This window comes from Peromyscus eremicus, chromosome 4, assembly GCF_949786415.1.
Source record: "Peromyscus eremicus chromosome 4, PerEre_H2_v1, whole genome shotgun sequence".
NCBI classification, from domain to species: Eukaryota; Metazoa; Chordata; class Mammalia; order Rodentia; family Cricetidae; genus Peromyscus; species Peromyscus eremicus.
In genome coordinates this window covers 100,090,688-100,112,148 of record NC_081419.1, presented here as the reverse complement: position 1 = coordinate 100,112,148, position 21,461 = coordinate 100,090,688, and the positions used below count along the sequence as shown (strand labels likewise).

General features: G+C 42.0%; 1 protein-coding gene across 1 annotated transcript in view; it reads left to right on the top strand.

Annotated features, from left to right (window-relative positions):
• The window catches only part of Atp8b4 (ATPase phospholipid transporting 8B4 (putative)), a 162,102-nt gene extending 141,906 nt beyond the window's left edge, over window positions 1–20,196 (top strand). Inside the window, exons 23-27 of the mRNA XM_059258935.1 lie at window positions 1,603–1,686; window positions 9,079–9,324; window positions 14,237–14,375; window positions 17,605–17,735; window positions 19,915–20,196. Of these exons, the coding sequence (XP_059114918.1) occupies window positions 1,603–1,686; window positions 9,079–9,324; window positions 14,237–14,375; window positions 17,605–17,735; window positions 19,915–20,196 (882 nt within the window). The remainder of the gene's footprint in view (window positions 1–1,602; window positions 1,687–9,078; window positions 9,325–14,236; window positions 14,376–17,604; window positions 17,736–19,914) is intronic.
• Window positions 20,197–21,461: the final 1,265 nt, after the last annotated feature.

Here is a 21,461-nt window from a genome sequence, read left to right as displayed (position 1 = left end):
CATAGGAATGCTTTTTTGCCTAAGGTATGCTTCACCAGATCTTCCTGGATCATGAGAGTGTGCCTGTGCTAGGAATCTGCTCATTCAATTCCTTCCCTCCCTCCTTCTTTCCTTCCTCCCTCCCTCCCTCCCTCTCTCGCTCCCTCGCTCCCTCCCTTTCTTCCTTCCTTCCTTTCTTCCTCCCTTCCTTCCTTCGTTCCTTTCCCTAATGTCACTTCCCAGTGAGGTCATCTTCAATCACCTTGTTACAGTGATAACCCTCTCACATTCCTGTCTCCGTTCCTCCCTGGTAATTATTGTATTCTAATTTACTCACTCACTCACTCACTCACTCACTCATTCACTCACTCACTCACTTCCTCTTTCAAAACTTGACCTTTTAATGTGTCTTCCCTTTGCCATTACAATGCAAATTTTTTGATAAATTCCTGTGTGAGTGACCATGTTGAATTATTACTACACAGGATCTAAAATTTGATGTGTATTGATTTCTCAATACATATTGAATTACAAATGAGTGAATGTTATGAAGGTGGTAGGATAGTCATTGGTTAGGAGCCAGAGATCCATATTTTAATGTTTACATATTCCTATAATAAGAAACTCTTAAAGATTTCGTTTCTGCCTCTCTATGCCATCAACAAAATGGGAATATAATTCCTGTTCTACTGGTGGGACTTATGCAAAGATTTTGTTTGTTGGGTTTTTGAAAACAGGGTCTTTCCTAGGCCAGGCTGACCTCCAACTCACTATGTAGTTAAGTATGACTTAGAATTGTCATCCCCTTGCTTCTACCTCCTGGGTGCTGTGTATCTCTACCTCTGGCGTATATAGTGCTGAAGAGCAAATCCAAGGCACCATGAATGTTATGCAAGCACCCCACAGACTGAGCTGCATTGCCAACCCCCTATGCAAGTCTGTCTTAGGCACCCTCTTCTGTGTGTGTGAGGGGATGCTTTTATTGTCTTGGTTACATCCAGTGCAGTGAGTCCTGGGATTTGTGCTCACTTTGCTACAAGCCACTCCCAAGAAAAGATTTGAATATAGTGTAGGGGTAATATAGTGTAGGCTCATATCTGTGTTTCTTTGGGAATACTTGAGTGGATTCTTTGAATATCACTTAGATCATGCATTTGAACTTGTAATAAGCTATTGAAAACTTGGAGAGTACAAGTAACCCACTACAAGGGTCTGGTGTCTCGAATTTGTCTGGTGGTGTGGTTGATTTGGTATGCTGCATGCATTAGTTCATCTCACCCTCACTGACACACGGTGAGGAGGGTATGATGTCCCTTCAGAGATGAGATAGAGTTGAGCAGAGTGATGCATGTCTGCAATCCCAACATGTGGAGGATAACTTCAAGTTGGAGGCCAGCATGGGCTGCCTAGTGACCAAGGCCCATCCTTAAAAGCATTGAGAAACAAATCAAGCAAAAAAAAAAGAACACCTAGAGAAGCTAGCACCCCAAAAATCCAGCGGCTCCTCAAAGAGGACCTGGGGAGGGCTCATGTCTTTGCCTTGACTCTGAGTTCCTTAGCTCTGACAAAGATGACTTTCATTCTGTGGATGGTGTTTCTCATGGACGTGTTACTTTTTTTCAGACTGTTTATGACCAGTGGTTCATCACTCTTTTTAACATCGTTTACACATCATTACCTGTTTTAGCCATGGGGATTTTTGACCAGGTACGTTTTTTTTTTTTCTCTATTTGTTGCTTACTCTGTCTGTTGAGTCTTTCAGCTATTGCCAGCTAGCTTTTAAGTAGAAGACTGATTCATGGGAAGATCCCTAGGAATGTCGTTTTTAAAAGAAGTGTTACATGGGTCACAAGACCTTCTGGGTCCCTTCCCTGCCTGCTGCTTCTCCAAAAAGGTTCTCCACCCAAGTTTGCCTTATCTGCTCTTAGGGATTCACATCTCACAGTGTTGATGTAACGTTCTGAGAAGTCATGCATGAAGTCTTTTCTTTCATTTAAGTCCAGCATTTCTCAAATGTCTGTGATTATATCTTTTAAAAAATATAATAGTTTAAATTAAATTTTTGAGTGTAGTTGGCTGTCTTTACTCTTTGGGTTCTTTGGCTTTTATTCTTTTGTCTCAGTTCTTCAGCTGAGTTGGGGGCCCACCACCCAGCTCCCAAATAAAACACACAGAGTCTTATTATTACTTATAAATGCAGGCCTTACTTAGCTTGGCTTGTTTCTAGCCAGCTTTTGTTTTGTTTTTGTTTTTTCGAGACAGGGTTTCTCTGTGTAGCTTTGCGTCTTTCCTGGAACTCACTTTGTAGCCCAGGAGGGCCTTGAACTCACAGAGATCTGCCTGCCTCTGCCTCCCGAGTGCTGGGATTAAAGGCATGCGCCAGCACTGCCTGACCTAGCCAGCTTTTCTTAACTAATTTGTCTATCTTTCGCCTCTGAGCTTTTATCTTTCTCTATTTCTGTGTAACTTTTCTTTCTTTCTTACTCCATTGCTGGTTGTATGGCTGGGTGGCTGGCTCCTTCTTTTCTTGCTCCTTGATCTCCCTTCCTTATCCCTCTTTTTCTCCTTCTATTTATTCTCTCTGCCGGCTAGGCCCTCCTATCCTTTCTCCTGCCTCACTATTGGTTGTTCAGCTCTTTATTAGACCATCAGGTGTTTTAGACAGGCACAGTAACACAGCTTCATAGAGTTAAACAAATGCAACATAAAAGAATGCAACACATCTTTGCATCATTAAAACAAATGTTCTACAGCATAAACAAATGTGACACATCTTAAAATAATATTCCACAACATTTGGGACTTTCATAAACACATACAATGTATCATGATCACACTCACTGTTCCCAACTCCTATTCCTAAGTCTCCTCAGATCTACCCCAACACCCCCACTGCCCCTCTTAACTTCACATCCTCCCTCTCTCTCTTTCAATGACCCGCAAAGTCCAATTTATGCCACCTGCGTACACACGAATGCGAGGCCACCCACTGGAGCACGGTTTACCTTCCAGAGGCCATATTCTTAAAAATGACACTCCCTTCCCTGGGAGCTGTCAACTGCCACCATGAGCCCCTCTCCTATCCAGGCTAGAAAGGTGATTGGATTGATCTTGTACAGGAAACCACAGCCACTGTGAGTTCATGGGCACAGTGGCCGTGTCATGTCCAGAAGAAGCTGTTTTCTCCACCATCTTCCACCCAGCCCTGACCTCTGGCTCTTGTATTATTTCTACCCACTCTTTTGTGACGTTCCCTGAGCTCTAGAATGAGGGCATGTGATATAGATATCCCATTTATGGCTGAGCGACATTACAGACATTATTCTTTGTGCTTTGACCAGTTGTGAGTTTCTGTAGTAAGCACCATCCACTTCACAAAGAAGCCTCTCTCATGAGGATTGGGAGTATTAATCCATAGGTGTAGAAATACATGTTTAGAGGTCAATTTGATACTGTGTCCATTTATCAAAATAAAAGTAGTAGGTTCACCCTCAGGGCTTGCGAGCTCACCAGTCATGGGTTCTTAGATTTACTGTAGCAAGCATGAGTTGCTTCCTGTGGACCAGGGCTTATCCAATCAGGAAGCGTTTGGTTACTTTTATAACGTATGTGCCCCTGTTACACCCATGGATGTATCTTGCCAGGTTGATTGTCATTGTAGCTTTAGGGTTTCACAGCTGGATAAAATTTTTGATGACTTTTCTCCTTCGGTGCCCTGCATAGCACCTTCTGGAGATGTGAGAGCTAGCCTGCAGAGGGAGATTGTCCTGGGAACCAGCTTGATTTCTCCATGTCCTGTGACCAAGCTGTGTGGTGTCTTCAGCAATAGAATCTCACCAACAAGGTCTGGTGGGCAACCAGGGGCAATGACAATGTTTTATTATTGTTGTGAGCTTCTCCAGAAGACCCCTGGCCAACAATTCAATGGGAGGTATCCCACACCTACTACTTGGAATTTTATTTGCCAATGTATGGCTTCTGGGAGAAGTATTATTTCCTAAGAAGGGTCTCTCTGTCTCTCTCTGTCTCTGTCTCTCTCTGTCTCTGTCTCTCTCTGTCTCTGTCTCTCTCTCTGTCTCTCTGTCTCTCTCTCTGTCTCTCTGTCTCTCTGTCTCTGTGTGTAGAAAGCTTGTAAAATAGTAGGTTTCTACATGGCTTTTAAAAACATCCTTAATGTTAGTCATCCCTCTTATCCCTCGTCTCACCCTCTCCTCTATCCTCCCTCCCACCCCTCCCCTACTTAGATCTTCCTTTCTGTTATTCTGTGTTTCCCCTTCACATTGTTGTATTTCATTATCCTCCTTCCTTAAGATCTTTCCTTTTCCACCAATGGCCCCTCTCCAGTTTCCTGGCTTCAACAGGTATTCCAAGTTAAACACACAAATTGAAAAAGTCAATGCTAGGCTCCACGTATGAGTGAGAATATGTTGCTTTTGTCTTTCTGGGTCTGGGTTACTCTTCACTCCATATAATTTTTTTCCATTTCCATCCATTCACCTGCAAACTTCATAATTTCAATTTTATTTATAGCTGGATAAAATTCTATTGAGCATATGTACCACATTTTAATTACTGTTTCATCAGCTGATGGATATCTAGGCTATTTGCATTTCCTAGTTCCTGTGAACAGAGCAGTGATGAACATGGATAAACATGTGTCTCTGTGGTAGGATATAGAGTCCTTTGGATATCTGTCCAGATGCACATGGCATAACTTTTTGAGGCACCTCTCCACTGATTTCCACAGTGGTTGCACATGTTTGCACTTCCACCAACAGTGAATGAGGGTTTCTGTTCCCCACATCCTCACCAGCATTTGTTATCACATGTTTCCTTGATGATAGCCAGTCTAGTTGAGGTGATATGGAGTCTCAAAATAGTTTTAATTTGCATTTCCTTGCTAGCTAAGGATGTTGAAAACTTTAAATATGTTTATTATCCATTTACAGTTTTCTATTGAGAATTTTCTGTTCAGATCCATAGCTCATGCTATTTCTTTTCTTGAAATGTATGGATATTCTAGACCAGGAGGTCTCAACCTGTGAGTCATAATCCCTTTGGGGGTGGTCAAACAACTCTTCCACAGAGGTTGCCCAAGACCATTGACAAACACAGATATTCACATTATAATTCATAAGTAGCAAAACTACAGTTATGAAGTAACAACAAAAATAATTTTATGGTTGGGGGTCACCATAGTATGAGGAACTGTATTAAAGTGTCAAAGCAGGGCCAGGCAGTGGTGGCACACGCCTTTAATCCCAGCACTTGGGAGGCAGAGCCAGGTGGATCTCTGTGAGTTCAAGGGCAGCCTGGTCTACAGAGCGAGATCCAGGACAGGCACCAAAATTACACAGAGAAACCCTGTCTTGAAAAACAAAACAAACTAACAAAAAGAAGTGTCACAGCATTAGGAAGGTTGAGAACCTCTGTTCTAGACCCTAACCCTCTGTCCTGTGTGCAGCTGGTGAATTTTCTCCCGTTTTATAGGTTCTCTTTTTACTTGATTAACAGTTTTCTTTGGTGAACAAAAACATTTTCATTTAATGAAATCCTACTCATTAGTTGTTAATCTTATTTCCTGAGTGACCAGGGTCAGATTCAGAAGATCCTTAACTGAGCCTGTATCCTGACATATACCCCTTACTCTTTCCTGTAGAAGTTTTGGAGTCCATGATTTATTTGGAGTTGATTTTTTTTTGCATAGTGAGATATACATTTTGAGTTTCATTCTTCTCCATGTAGCTGTCAAATTCCCCAAGTACTATTTGTTTAAGATGCTGTGTTTTCTATAGTGTGTATTTTTGTCATCTCTAGTAAACAAATCAGGTGGATCTAGGTATGTGGACTTATATCTTGGGCTTCCATTTTATTCCACTAATTAATGTGATTGGGTTTTGTGCCAATACCATGTTGTTTTAACACCACAGCTCTAAGTTAAAACGAGGAGTGGTGATGCTTCCAGCAGTGACTTCATTGTTCCAGATGACCCTAGCTATCTTGAATCTTTTGTGCTTCCATATTAATTCTAATTTTTTTCAGTTCATAAATATGGGAGGTCCGTCGGTCTTCTGTGTCTTCTTCAGTTTCTTTCTTTGGTGCTTTAAAGTTTTTCATTGTACAGGTCTCTCACTTTGTTATGTAATTATATCTTTCATTTTTTTTCTTTTTTCCATTAAATGTTAGAGCACAGATTCTCTAGCTTTCTCCATTCCTAATCAGGTCACAACAACCCTACAGTCTATCAAAGAGTTGACAAGACACTTCTGTGACTCTTAAGATCACACACACTTGGCAGGAAAAAAGGCCAGCTTTCCTCCTTTGCTGGCCAGGACAAAGGAAACCTTAAACGTCTCTCTCCCAAATAATGTGGTATGGAAATTCCTGCCATCCCTTGAGAGTCTATAATAGTGAAAAAAAATCTCAGGAGACTTGAAGGCTTCTCGTTCAGCTTCCCATCATGCTAAACATGGTGGCTGAATGAGAATGAGCACATGACTACTCCAAGGCATGGTTGAGGAGAAGGATTTTATTGTAGATATAAGGGAGAGAACAGTCAGAGGCATATGAAAGAATCCAGACTGAACTGAGCCATAAGAGTGGAGGTGGAGGGGGTGAGAGAGGAAGAGAGAGAGAGAGAGAGAGAGAGAGAGAGAGAGAGAGAGAGAGAGAGAGAGAGAGAACCAAGAGAGGACACCAAGAGAGTGCATGGCTGAAGTGGCAGGTTTATACAGGAATGGGAAGTTGTGGGAAAGGAAGCAAAGCCCTTGGGATGGAGAATTTTTTGGTTTTTTTTTTTTGTTTTTTTGTTTTTTTGCTTTTCGAGACAGGATTTCTCTGTGTAGCTTTGCACCTTTCCTGGGACTCACTTGGTAGCCCAGGCTGGCCTCAAACTCACAGAGATCCGCCTGGCTCTGCCTCCCAAGTGCTGGGATTAAAGGCGTGCGCCACCACCGCCTGGCCGGGATGGAGAATTTTAAGGTAGGGGACAAGGTGAGAAGTTCTAGGAGGAGCCACAGGTACTGAGTGAGCCTTGTCCTGGGTTTCTTTGGTACCTGACGGTGGCTACATGTCCTAATGCTCCCCTACTTCAAGCCCTGTCATTTCCTCCTCCCTTCATAGTTAACAAGACTCTTTCTTCTAACAAACCTTATTCTGGAGGGTTCTTCCCTTCGAGTCCTTTTGTGAACCTCTTGTTCTGGCTTCAAACATTAAAATGTGTCAGAATTAGTGCCTCTGAGATCATGTGCAGGGAAGTGCTGTGTTAGCTTCTGGGGCTTGTAGAGAACTTTGCAGGGCTAAGGAAAAATGAAGGGATGGGGTGGTGCATAAAATATCAGCATTGTACAGTGAACCCTCCTTGGCCAGCACAGAGCAGAAAGAGCTCCAGGGCACTGAATGGCCCGTCTAAGAGAGGTGAGCACACACAACCCCTCAGTCATGGGGAGACGGAACACAGACTTTGATTTAGTGTTTATGTGTGTGAGACAGGAGAATGGGGAGGAATCCATTCTAAGAATGGTGCTTCACGGCCTACTCTGGTTTGGAACATACTTCCTGGCAAGGAAGGAAGTCTGGCTGCCTGTGGGGAAGTAGAAGCCTAGCCAGTAGAGTTTCCATGGCACAATTAAAGTGTATTACTTTTAAAATGTTTTTTTTGTAAGTATTTTTGAGACCAGATTCTCTCCAATCTGTTATTAGACCTGTTTACTAGACTTCATTTTCTGGCTCACGCTATCTATTGCACAACGCACGTCTTCGTACTGTGAGGTCACTCCCTTCTCCCATTCTGTCTGCTTTGGAGTTGGTTCTGAGTCTCCTGTCCATATGTAAAAAGGGCATCTGCACAAAGTACTGAACTTCAAAAGACCTTAGATGTAAAGGATTAAGCACAAGCTCTTCCAAGTGCTGATGTTTACAACTGTTTCTTTTCTTGGTGCTTTGTAGCTGCCCACAATGTGGAATCAAATAGTAAAAATAAAGCAGTTCTGGGAATAAAAAAAAAAAAACAACAAAAAACCAAAAACAGTTATTGTGCAATTTGAAAAAAGCAAAGCAAAACAAAACGAAACACAATAAGCCTCCTTATTGTCATCAAGTTGAATGTCCGTTCCTTTCCTTTCTTCCCTGGCCCTTAAGCTGATGGCAGAGTCATGGATGCTGGCTACAAAAGGCCACCGGGATCATCTCTGGTGTTACTTATTATGTGAAAGGAAGCCAGCCCTGGGGGTTCTAGTCACTGAGCGATCAGCCAATAAGTGGCAGAATTAAGACCACCCCAAGCTTACTTGAGTCTGGGCAGCTACATTTTACTATCCTTGTTATTTATCATCACCATCGTTTTATTAATGTTTTGTGTGAGCATAGGTTTTTTATTTTTTACTTTTAAAGATTTATGTATTTATTATATAGTGTTCTGTCTGCATGTATGCCTGCAGGGCAGAAGAGGGCGCCAGATCTCATTACAGATGGTTGTGAGCCACCATGTGGTTGCTGGGAATTGAACTCAGGACCTCTGGACGAGCAGCCAGTGTTCTTAACCACTGAACCATCTCTCCAACCCTAGCATAGGTTATTGACTACTTAATATGGGGCAAGGACCCTGCAGAAACATCTCTTAGTCATGACAGTGGTTTTCTGTGTGGGAGGTATTACTGTTTGCATTTCTGCAGATGGGGAAAACAAGCCTTGGTTTAAGTACAAGGCTACACACTGCCCAAACCTGTTACCAGGCCTTCGGTTCATCACTGTGTGGTCTCAAAGCCTGTGACTATAACTATACCAGTTACTGCACTAGAAGAAAGTACACTCGTATCTGACAACTTCTCCAGGGAGGACTTCTCAAAGAGAACATGTCAGGATTCATGGAATCCTCCTCTTGGCAGTCTGGGCCATTCTACAAGGATGAAGGGGATTAGAATCCCCTAGAATTTACCATCTGGTAGGTAGGTTCTTCTGGGAATAAAAGCAACATAATGTCTTGTTCTAGCCCAGTGAGTAGTAGGTAATAGGGCATGCTTACAACGACCTTGTCTATTTCTAGGGATAAGGAATACAGGGCCTCCCTGACTCTTCTCTGAAGTTATACTCTGTTTACAGGATGTGAGTGACCAGACCAGCATGGACTGTCCCCAGCTCTATGAACCTGGACAACTGAATCTACTTTTTAACAAGCGTAGATTTTTCATCTGTGTGGCACATGGAATCTACACTTCCTTAGCGCTTTTCTTCATTCCCTATGGGTCCTTTTACAACGTGGCTGGAGAAGATGGGCAACACATCGCTGACTATCAGTCCTTTGCAGTTACCATGGCCACATCTTTGGTCATTGTGGTCAGTGTACAGGTAACCCTGTTCCTTAAAGCACCTCTGCCTTGATGTGATAGGTTCAACATAGGTTAAAGTTCACTGTCAGGTGATTCCGCTTGGTAAGGTGCCAGGCAGGGAATAACCTTAAGAGAGTACAAGGAATTCCCTTTGTTTGTGTGTAGGCATATGCATTTGTGTGTAGGTCCTATTGCCTTTGTCCATGCTCGAGGAGGCCAGAGCCTGATATAAGGATGTCTTCCTCAATCCTTTCTCTACCTTATTTTGGGGGATAGGGTACTTCACCAAACCTGAAGCTCATCATTTCAGCTAGACTGGCTATCAGCTGAGCCCCTGTGGTCTGCCATCTCTGACCACCCAGCACTGGGGATACAGGTGTGTGTGTGTGTGTGTGTGTTTCCATGCCTAGGATCTTACATAAGTGCTAGGGATAAACTCAGGTCCTCCTGCATGAACAACAAGTCTTTAGTCACTGGGCCATTGATCCAGCCCCAGAATTTTCTTTTTAATTGTGCATTTTGAACTGAAAGAAATAATCTTTAATAGATAATAAGATGTGCTAAATTAGCATTAGGAGTTTACAACCTTCATGTTTGTAGACATATAGCAATCACTTATTTGGGTTGGGTATTATATATAAAGAGAAATGATTAAGGGTTGGAGGTATAGCTCAGTGGTAGAGTGATTGTCTAGTATGCTCAAGGCCATGGGTTCAAGGCCCAGTACTGAAAAAACAGGTCTAACAGAGTGACACATACCTGTTGTCCCAGCACTAAGAGGCTGTAGCAGGAGGATTGCTCAAGGACAGGCTACAGTGTGAGACCCTGTGTCAAAATAAAAAGTCATACTACTGTTCCTTTCTTGTGTTTGGAGAAGACGCATTTCCAAGGATAACAAAAGTTTCCTATAATTTCAGACACAATAAGTCCCAGGTTCTAAAGTGAGAACTAGAACTTATTTGGTAATGCATTTTTAAAAATCATTCAAGAGGCTCAGTGCTCTGTTCAAATGGCATGTTAAGAAGACAGTCTGACGGGGGAGCTCTTGTGCTCTGAGTTGTGCTTTGGTTTGTTTTCTGGTGCAGTTGTGTTAGGTGCTCATGAGTTAGAGTTCAGACACACTTCTGGTCCATTAATACCTGTGGCACCCGACTGATGTGGTGGGCGATACAACCTCTGTGTTATTTTGTTTTGGGTTATTGAGTGAACTATTAAGAATCAGATGATCTCTTTGTCACAAGTTCCAGTCATACATGACCATTTCTTGAGTATTGAGTAAATGAGGGAGATGATAAAAGGGATTTTCTCCCTACTGATCCTATCATAAAAAGAGCTTGTCAGGGTGTGCCAAACTATTAGAAAAGAATAATTAAAAATGACTTGCTTTTCCAGATTATATCTACAGTCTTCAGACATATCTATGGCCAGTTTACAAACAGCCTGAGAAGCAGTTCCCTATGCTGAACCTGGGACAACAACAGATTCAGCCATGTGCTATGGTCTCCTGTGAAATTCAGAAGCCTTTAAAAGCAAGGCCCTGCAGGGGAGCCCCACACAGAACTTGGGCCATAAGTGAACACAGAGTAAATCTGGAAAGAGCAGAAAAGTACAGAGAAAAGTTAAAATTCACCCACAGTCCCACACTGCTGTTAACATGGCAAAAATAGTAGAAATCAATTTTGTGTGATTTTATCATTTTTTCCCACTGATCTTTGTTCATGAGCATGTATCTTGTTTTGAGATTATTCTCTGAAATGTCCTTTTCATGGCTATAATACTTCAGCATATGAACATGTCGTAACTTATCAACCAGGACAGTGTTAGATTGCTTCTACCATTTTCACTATGAAAAACAACACAGTGGTGAATTTTCACACACCAAATTCTCAATGCTTCTTTATCACCTTCAAGTATACTCTTTATTGATATTTCATTTTTTTGTTTGTTTGAGAGAAGGTCTCACTGTCTGTCCTGGAACTCACAATATAGACCAGGATGGCTCCTAATTCACAGAGACCCACCTGCCTCCTGCCTCTGCCTCCCAAGTTCTGGGATTAAAGGCATACGCCACCATGCTCAGCTAGACTCTATTTTTAAAAGGGGAATTCTGGGTCCAAGGATATATGGAAGTTTGATGTTTCTTTTTTAAAAACCTCGTTGCAAAACATCTTCCCAAATAGATTATTTTCAGCAGGTGAGTATAAAATACCCTTCTCAGCCAGGCCTACATGGATAAGAGATCATTACTCTGATCACAATGTTAAGTCCATAGCCTCTGGGTACCTGGGAAATAATTGATGTGCATTGAAAAGTCTTTATTAAGTTTGTGATTTAAACAAGAATAATTAAAAAATTTTTTTTTGCTTTTGAAATAATTATAGATTTGCAAACGAGTTGACACTGCAGTGCCTGTATCTGCTCAACCTGCCTTGTTAGGACCACACAAAACCATGATGGCACTTATGAAAATCAGGAGAAATTAGCATGGATACAGTTTTGTTACCTAAACTATAGGCATGGCTCAGACTTCCCTAGCTTTTCTGTTAGTAACTTTTCTGTATTCCAGTGACCAGCACAGGGTTCCACAGGGCACTTCGCTGTCGTGTTGCCACAGTCTTTGACTTCTGATGGCTCTGTGGTCTTTCTTCATCTGTAAAAACTTTGAAGAATAGCGGTCAGATAGTTCGTAAAATGTTCTGATGATGTCTGAGCGAGACACTGATCTATGAGTATGGCTGAAATGTCACCAGGAGTCAAGTTATTGCTACTTTTTTGTATAACACTAGTATTTGGTTACCCTAGGTCCCTGTGCTGTCTGGTCTCAGGTTCTTGGTCACCCAAGCAGTGTTAGGTATAGGTTCCATCTCCTGGAGTGGGCCTTGAGTCAAATCAGTCATTGGTTAGTTATTCCCACAAGCTTTGGGCCACCATTTCACCAGCATGTCTTACAGGCAGGACACCACTTTATTTCAAAGGATTTGTGACTGGGTTGTAGTTTAGGTAGGACTGTTTCAATTTTTCTTTTCTCCCTCTGCCTTTACTCTTATCCTCAATTTTGGTACATAAATGATGATATGTTGTTATTTCAGAATGCTACTGAATACTCCTTTCACATAAGTTTTGAAGGTTACAAATTCTTTTCAAATTAACACTGTAGCTTACATTCATTTTATTATTTATTTAGAACTAATTATAAATTCACTAGAATCATTGCATGCCACCTTTTTAAAATTCTATACTACAATTGTTTTGAGGTTTTTGTTTTAATTTATTTGGCTACAATAATATCTTTCAGAAATTAATAGAGAAAGGATATCTGGATGTTAAAATTTTGAGCTTAAACATTCTTTATCTTTGTATTTAAACACTATATTGGGTGAGAATAAGACTCTGGCTATAGCTCCTTCCACCCCGCCAAAGCCCTGTCAACTTTACTGCTACATTTCTATATCCCAGTTCCTCTGTGGTAGATGGATGTCAGCTGACCCCTTCCCTCTCATATAGCACCCCTTTGGTCTAAAAGCTTATGCTCTTTATTTGATTTCTTCAGTGCTACCAGAATATGATCCCGCCACACACAGTAATTTGCCTGGGATTTGAAGAGTACTCTCAGTCTGAAAATCTAGGCTATTGCTGGCTGAGAGCACGTTCCTTTTATTACATCTTTGACTGGCACTTCTTTATTTATTCCTTATTTTGTTCAAAGTTCTTATGAATTATATATTGGGCTCATGAATCTGATACCTACAGATTTGCAAATGGTTTCCATTTCTTAGTTTGTGTTCCCAGTTTTTTTTCATTTGTTCACTCCAGGATAAAAAGTTAGCTCTCGCCGGTGGTGATTCTTGTTTGGATTTTCTGTTCAAGTTTTAAAATCAGAAGTGGTGTTCCCCCCCCCCCAGTTTTGTTTTGTATCCTCTTAAGAGATCTCTCGATGCTTAGCTGTTACTGTAATGCTTGTCTATCACATTTATTAGTTCCATTCCAATGGGAGATACCTGTTCTTTTAGCTAGGTCTTTTTATATGAGTTATAATTTCCTTTCCTTCTTGTAACATGGACCAGGCCTTTTTCTTTTGCTGGTGATGAACTGACAGGTGGTGGAAGAAAGCATTGGAGGTTCCGGTTTAGTGTCCTGGTAGCCAACTACCCTAGATAATTAGCAGGTCTTGACCAGGATGGACAGCAGGGCTGTCTGTCTTCAGTTGTAACAGTCTTGTAATTCAAATCTTCTGCTTCCAGGGTCCTAATGCTACCAGTACTTCAGAGGGCAGCGAACTGCAGTAGGAGGGAACATATTTCCATGTCTAGAGGGGGATATATCCATGTCACAGGAAGGGTCCCTTCAGGCAGAGAAGGAGTCTACAATCTTTTACCTGCACATCTCCTGAGGCCTCTGCCATGTAAATAACATTGTAGCTCCCACACAATATACTGAAAGGAAAGAAGGGTTGGGAACACACTCCCAGGTCACCACAAATTTTTATGACAAAAAAAGTCAAACCTTTTTCTTTTGTGATTTGAGGAATCTAAGACAGAGGTCATCAAAATGAGTTGGAATGTTCACATAAAAATATCCCATGTGTAAAAAAAAATCTTATAAAGTTTACACACAGCTCATAAAATGTTGCACTAGCCCACCACAAGATTTTCCCCATAGAAATATTTTGATAGCAATTTAGAAAATCATTCTATTGTCTTATTTCTCATTAAAAAATAAAACCCTTAACATTCCACTTCCCAAGGCTGTTTCAACCTTGGCAGATACAGTTGCCTGTTTACCTAAGTTCTAACCATGAGTCTAACGCATGTCAGTCTCCTGTGTGTGTGCAGAAGTGGAGGTGTGCAAGGTTGGTTGGTGATCTGGGAGCAGTCCTAGGGGCAAGCTTCTGTTTATAGTGACTCCTCTTTTGCATTTGACTCTATTTGCAGATAGCCTTGGACACCAGTTACTGGACTGTGGTTAATCACGTCTTCATCTGGGGCAGTGTTGCTACGTATTTCTCCATTTTACTGGCCATGCACAGTAATGGCGTCTTTGGAATCTTCCCACACCAGTTCCCCTTTGTTGGTAAGTGTCCCTTACTTTTGTGAGGCCCTGTGTCATACTGAAAGTTCTTTGTCTTTATAATGTTTTGTTGTTGTTGTTGTTGTGTAGGGCTAGAAATGGCCAATCTTTTTCTAGGAATTGACTCATGCACCTGAAGCCTTCCAGATTTGAAAGGGGTTCCAAAAGACTGCTGTTTTCCTTGCCAAATGCAATTTATAGGCTCTAACAGCCCAGATGCAATAGGCTGTGCCCTAGAAAACAGCTTCACAGCCTGTGAAACATTCATTTGTTTTACAGAGACAAGAGGAAGAAATACCCAGTTCTCCTTAGACCAGGTTACCACCGGCATATCTGTCAAAGTTCCCCCATAAATATTATCTGCATTTAGATAAAAAGGAAGTGTTGCAGACTTTATAGCCCTCTGTAGATTTCTGAACATCCTTCCAGAAGAGATGGCTGACCTAGATAGTCAGGCTTCAAACACCATCTCCACCACTTAATGAATTGTGTGATGTTAAACACATTTTATTTCCTTTCCATGATTTAAGATTTATTTATGAACTAGGTTATTAATTGTTCCCATTTTCAATAGAAAGAATTGAAGATCAAATGAGTCACTACATATAAAGTATGAAGATGTATTCAGGTTAAATAAATATTAACTCTGATAATAGTGTTTGTCTTAGGTAGGATTTCTATTGCTGTGATAAAACGCCATGACAAAAAAACAACTTGGGAAGGAAAGGGTTTATTTCTTCTTACATGTTCTGATTACAGTGCATTATGAAGGGAGGGCAGGGCAGGAGCTCAAGGCAGGAGCCTGGACACAGGAGGAGCTGATGCAGAGGCCATGGAGGAACACCATTTATTGGCTTTCTCTCCATGGCTTACTCAATCTGATTTTTTTTCTTTTCTTTTCTTATTGTAAAAGTATATTTAGTTTTTGTTGATTGGTGTTTCTCTCTCTCTCTCTCTCTCTCTCTCTCTCTCTCTCTCTCTCTCTCTCGTTTGTTTTTTGTTTTTTAAGACAGGGTTTCTCTGTGTAACAGCCCTGGCTGTCCTGGAACTCTTTGTGGATAGGCTGGCCTTGAACTCACAGAGATTCACCTGCTTCTGCCTCCCAAGTGCTGGGATTAAAGGTATGTGCCACCATGACTGGCTCAATCTGACTTTTTTTATAGCACCCAGAATGACTAGCCCAGGGGTGGCACCACTCATGATGGACTGGACCCTCCCACATCAATCATTAATTAAGAAAATGGTAGAGTCTTGCCTATAGGCCAATCTTATGGAGGCATTTTTCTCAACTGAGAGTCCTTCTTCCCAAATGACTCTAGCTTGTGCCAAGTTGCCATAAAACTAGCCAGGACAATATTATTATTTAAAAAATTGTGACTTGATGATTATGTTTGGGAGCATTGTGGGAGAATTTGAATGTCTGATGGTGTAACAAGGAACCCCTAAAATTCCTTAAAGTCTTGAGTTTATGAGAGGACATATCCAGTGTTCTCCTGTTAAAGTTCACACTTCAAAATGATTCTGGAAAGATCACTTTCTTTTACACAAGAACTATTAATATACTTTCCAAGAAGTTTGGAATTCTCTAGTACAGGTGAGTAGGTAAATAACAGATTTTGGGGGTTCACCTAAACAAACTAGAAAGGAACGGTGCACAGAGACAAGTCTTGTGAGCTCCAACAGACAGCACAGTGCTTCAAATCCGTTCTAAGATTATCCCAGCCTAGAAAACAGTTCTCACAAGACTGGTCTGTGTAGGAAATGTCGCAGGATCAATTCTGAAGTGGGCATCCTCACTGATGCCAGGTTTCTATTCCCATCCAGCTGTGTGCGCACACACTGTTCTTCAACTTTGTCCCTTCTTACATGTGCAGTAACCTCTTCAATCCTAACAGTCTTGCTCAATACACCATGTTAATGCTTTGTTTACCAAAAGATTCCAATCATGTAGAGACATGTTGGTTAGTCATGAGAACAAGCCAGTGAGAAAGGAAGACTCGAGAACTGTTCTTAAGTTTCATTTTATTTACTTTTGTGTTACCAAATCTGAGGGTTTAGTGCCTTTCCAATCCTAAAGACCACTTTAATGTACAAAATGGGACTGCTTCCCCCTGGAGAATGCAGTTTGTGTATGGACTAATCCTTTTTAGTCAAGCACACGCCATCCGTGAATTAATTACTGAGATCCAATGAAAGTTTACAAAAGTTAGATCAACATTGGGGTTTTCTAAAAAGAAAAAAAGTTTTTTCCTTAGTAACTAGCGGCAAGGGGGCATGGCTTTAAAGCAAAGCTTGTTTTTTTCAGAGTTGCCTGTGGGTAATGAGCATCAAGGAGCTCCAAAAGACATCTGATTGATTGGATCGAGTTTGTTTCTGCCCTTGGCTTATAGCAACTGGAGTTGGTTGCTCTTTGGTAGATAGATTTGCTTTCCGAAGCCAGAAAAAGCAGACATACCAATTAGTAGCCAAGCTCTCATACCCAAAGCCCATTTGAATGGTGTTACCGTGGGTGCATGGGGTGAAGACCCGGCTGATTGAAGGTCTCATGATAAATCCCTAGAAAATGAACTGGGGCAGGGATGGTGTCTTCCCATGAAGTCTGCCTGTCCACCCCCTTGCTGCCTCGTTTAGACAAATGATAAATATGTGAAGAACGAGTATAAAGTCTGGAAGTTGGCTTCAGGCTTGGCAGTGAGTTTCTCTGGCCTGCCCTCTCTCATGTTGGGTGGCTGTGTCAGTAGTCATAGGGAACTCTTCTCATAACTCAGGAGCCTCCAGGATTTCCTTAGATCTTTAGCTCACAAGCAAGGGAGCATCAAAGAAATAGCAAATTCCTTTTGAGGCAGCTTTTCTGGGCTGTTGCCTAGAATTTCAAAGGTTAGCCTTGTGCTAGACACAGCACATCCCTGTGACATAGGCAGTCAGTGAGGCTATTGTTTGAGAATGGGCCTGAGTTCAAATCATTAATCAAAAGTTCTAATCTGATCATGGATCGTGAGGTTGAAAGAGGAATTGAGTCAAGCTGAACGGAGCCTGGAAGAGAGGACGCCTGGCCATGCCAGCAGTTCCCCAGGGGTTCGTAATAGTTTTAAAGATTTTTTTTTAAATTTACATAATTATCAATTTAATTCATAATCACCAACTATAATTGTAAATTAATTTATATAATTATGAAGATTTTATATCAATTCAGTGTTTTATAGCTGGGATGTCTATGTCTCTCTGATGGCAGGAAATGCAGTGCACTCCCTGAGTCAGAAGTTCATCTGGCTCGTTGTTCTCTTGATAGCTGTGGCTTCCATCATGCCGGTGGTGACATTCAGATTCCTGAAGATGTGTTTATACCCAAGCCTAAGTGATCAGGTATGTTACTATACTCTGAGTACTTGAAAACTGGTTGGTGGCTCTCGTGAATGGTGTCCTTCTCTGTCTGAACAGAGGCACAGGGACTGACTATTGAAATTCCCATAGGTCCACAGCACCATGACACAGTAGATAGTGTTCTCTCTACACACTAGTGTACTAGTCCTGAGTGTCAGTGAAGAGAAGTGTATTAGGCTAACTGTGGGTATGGAGTGATGAACTGTAAGTATTTTCACCCCTGACTCTGGGAAAAGAAGTTCACTGAGATGATTTTGGAGTATTTCTTTAAGAGAAGGGCAAGCTATAGGGAAAGCTAAGGGTACTGTGCAAAGAATCTGAACAAGTCATGTCAAGGGGTCTCATCATTTGGGTGGAAATAGATTATTGCCTTGGGAAAAAGTGAGAGATGTTACCTGTTGAGCAGATTTGAAAAGGGAACAGCAGCTTTGAGTGGACTGGGAACACAAAGCTAGAAGAAAAACAGAAAGAACATGGTATAGAAAGTAGCCTAGACCAGAGATTAGACCAGTTCTCTGTGGCTCCTGGGCAAAACAGTACAAATAAAGTGATGCTGGCCTGGGCTGAGACTCGGGACAGAGAGAAGAGGAGGAGGGGGAGACATAATGGCACCATGCCACAAGGAAAGATAACACGTTTCTGGAGGGAGTCGGGCCAGAGCAGTGATGCCGAGGTGGCCTTTTCTTACTGTGATGTCCCTTACGTTCTGGGGGCAGAGTATAAGATGATTGGCAGAGTCCTGTGTGTCTGTTCTTTTGTGTTGGTTCTGAGCTGAATCCAACTCAGGAAATGATGGACAATCTGAAGATGCTCAGTTTTCCTGTGTTAAAGATAATCGTCATCATTTGCTTAATGAGTGTCTTCAGACCTGAAAGTTAGAACTGAGCGCTTGTGCAAAATCTCTGGTCATTTTCTCTGCTCACCTTTACAGGGAGATGGGAGATATGTTGGCAACCCACCCAAATGATGTTTAGTTCTTAAAAAAAATTTTTTTAAACTTCATATGAGCACTGCATCCAGATCATTCTTCCCCTCCTCCTCTTCCAATTCCTTGTGCTCCCCATCCTGAACTCATAATTTCTTCTTCTGTTATTGCGCCGAGTCTGTTTACTGTTGTCTATCCATACATGTGCAGATACTGTACACACATGTCTAGGGATGACCACTTGAGACTGGACAACCTATACGGGAGCTTGTCCCCAGAGAAAACAGATTCTTCCTTTCCCGGTAGCCACTGACCAGCTGTAGCTCTTCATCTGGGATATGACTTTGTGAAATTTGCAGATAGGTGTAGTTCCTGCCCCTCATTAAAGAAACTTCTTTGCAGCAGGTGGAGACTACTTCAGAGAGCCACACTTGTCAAAACCCGGAGAAGTTGTTTCTATGGGGTGCCCAACTCCAAATGATACAACATCTTTAACACAGTCCTACACCTGAGGCCCAGGAAATGTTGCTGAGGTGGGGTCAGAAAGAGCCAGAGGAACAAAATCCCTCCTGCTAGATAGGGTCCTTGAAACATGAGAGAGTAAATCCACCCATCAACTCGCAACAATATGTTTAGTTCTTTAAAAGTCGTCAATCCACACATTCATATTCATGTAACACACACACACACACACACACACACACACACACACACACACACACCCCAAAACAGAACAAATAAAAACCCCGAAAGTCTCATGGTAAGTTGACCTTCTATAAGAGAGGAAAATTCTGATTCCAATTTTCCAAATTTTCTCCTAATCCAGTTATTAGTAACTCCAGGACCCAGACAGACTCTAAAAGGGGAAAAGAGGAGAGAGCCTGTGAGTATTGGAACTATAGATGTAATATTTCTTTGCAGAAGTACGCTCCAGACTCTGGACCCTGTTCCCAGCACTGCTAGTAAAGCAGGCAACCACCTCACCGAAATTCTCCATAAGGCCAATGAAATGGAGACAGTATGAAATTTATTGGCATATTTCTTGTTTACATGAGAATTTCTTGATAGGAATAAAAAACCTGATTAGTGCCTAGTGTGATCTTTGGGGAGTGGAGGAGAATGTCATGGCTTTTAGGCTTAAAATTTCCTTTTCAGTGAAGGTGGATGTTTTCTTGTAGCAGATACTCAGTCTAATGTGTGGGTTCATCATTTTCCCGTGGCTCTCTTCCTCCCCAGATCCGCAGGTGGCAGAAAGCTCAGAGAAAGGAAAGGCCCATACGAAGCCGAAGGCCTCAGGTCCGCAGGTCCAGCTCCAGAAGATCCGGGTACGCATTTGCTCACCAAGAGGGCTACGGAGAGCTCATCACATCTGGAAAAAATATGCGAGCTAAAAGTCCAGCCCCAACATCAGGGCTGGAAAAGACGCTTTATAATAACACGAGCTGGATTGAAAATTTATGTAAGAAAACCACAGACATGGTGAGCGGCTTTAGTCACGATAAGACAGTGAAGCTGTGAGTCAAGACGGGCTTGAACCACAAGGTTTTCTTTTTACCTCATCTGGGGCTGAGCTTCAGCTGCTCAGGGGCCAAGAGCAGGGCGGATTGCCTTGCTTAACTTAAATCCATGGCCTCCTGTTTCCAAGGCCTGTCACATACTGGTGTGTTCAGCAGGAAACCGGGCCAGATGGGCACCATCCAGTTTGTGATTCTGTGGACCAAGCCCCGCCTCGTGGGACAAGCACAGATTTTTATTAACTTAAACACCAATTGATCTGAACTTTGAATCTTATTTATGAAAAAAAAAAAAAAGCTTGTAAATTACCATCTATACTGGATGGGTCCTGGGTATGTAAAAAGTACATTCCAACAGTGTGTCTGAACTAGAAAACCCATGTCTACCGGTATACTGTGTATGTGAAGAGCTGCCTTTCCCAAATGTAAGTGCAGAATTTAAAGTATGCAGTACGGTGCTCTCAGACTGAGAGTTAGTCTCTCTCTCTAGTTATGACCTCTACTTGCCAGTCCACCCTGGACAACAAACCATGACATGCCTTGAGGAATACGGGAAAAAGCCTGTGGGATTCCCTGTTTTACAAACCAGTCCAGGGACAAAAAAGAGTGAACACCTTTGCAGAGGGGGGCTGCTAATGGGGTCAGATGTATTCAGAAAGTGTTCAGTCTGTTCTAGGTAGGGACAAAATACCAGAGTGGCTCCCCAGGAAGTCTCCTAACGTTTCAGTGACTTGTGGTGGAATGCCACACTTTTTTGATAGTGTTCCATACAGTTCATGGGCAAAGGCTGCTGACAGATCCCATTTTAAAAACTTGAGAATTAAAAGGAAGTGAGTGAATAGGCCATCTCTACTGTTATTTACTCAGGTTTAGGTCATGGAGACTCAATTCCTTTTAGTATCTTGTTGTTGTGTTTATAACTCAAACATCTAAATGTATAGATGTATAAGCTAATTTTTTTTTTTTGAGACAGGGTTTCTCTGTGTAGCTTTGGTGCCTGTCCTGGATCTCACTCTGTAGACCAGCTTAGCCTTGAACTCACAGAGATCCGCCTGGCTTTGCCTCCCAAGTGCTGGGGTTAAAGGCATGCACCACCACCGCCCGGTGCTAAGCTAATTTTTAAAATAGACATTACAGCCCAATTTTGGGATCTCTGGGTGAGCCACTATTTTATAAAGCTCTGTGTTCAAACTGCTGCTCTGCTGCCTCTCACCTCTGTGATGGGCAGGTGGTGTGCCTTTCTTGAGACTCAGTTTCCTCCTCTACCTA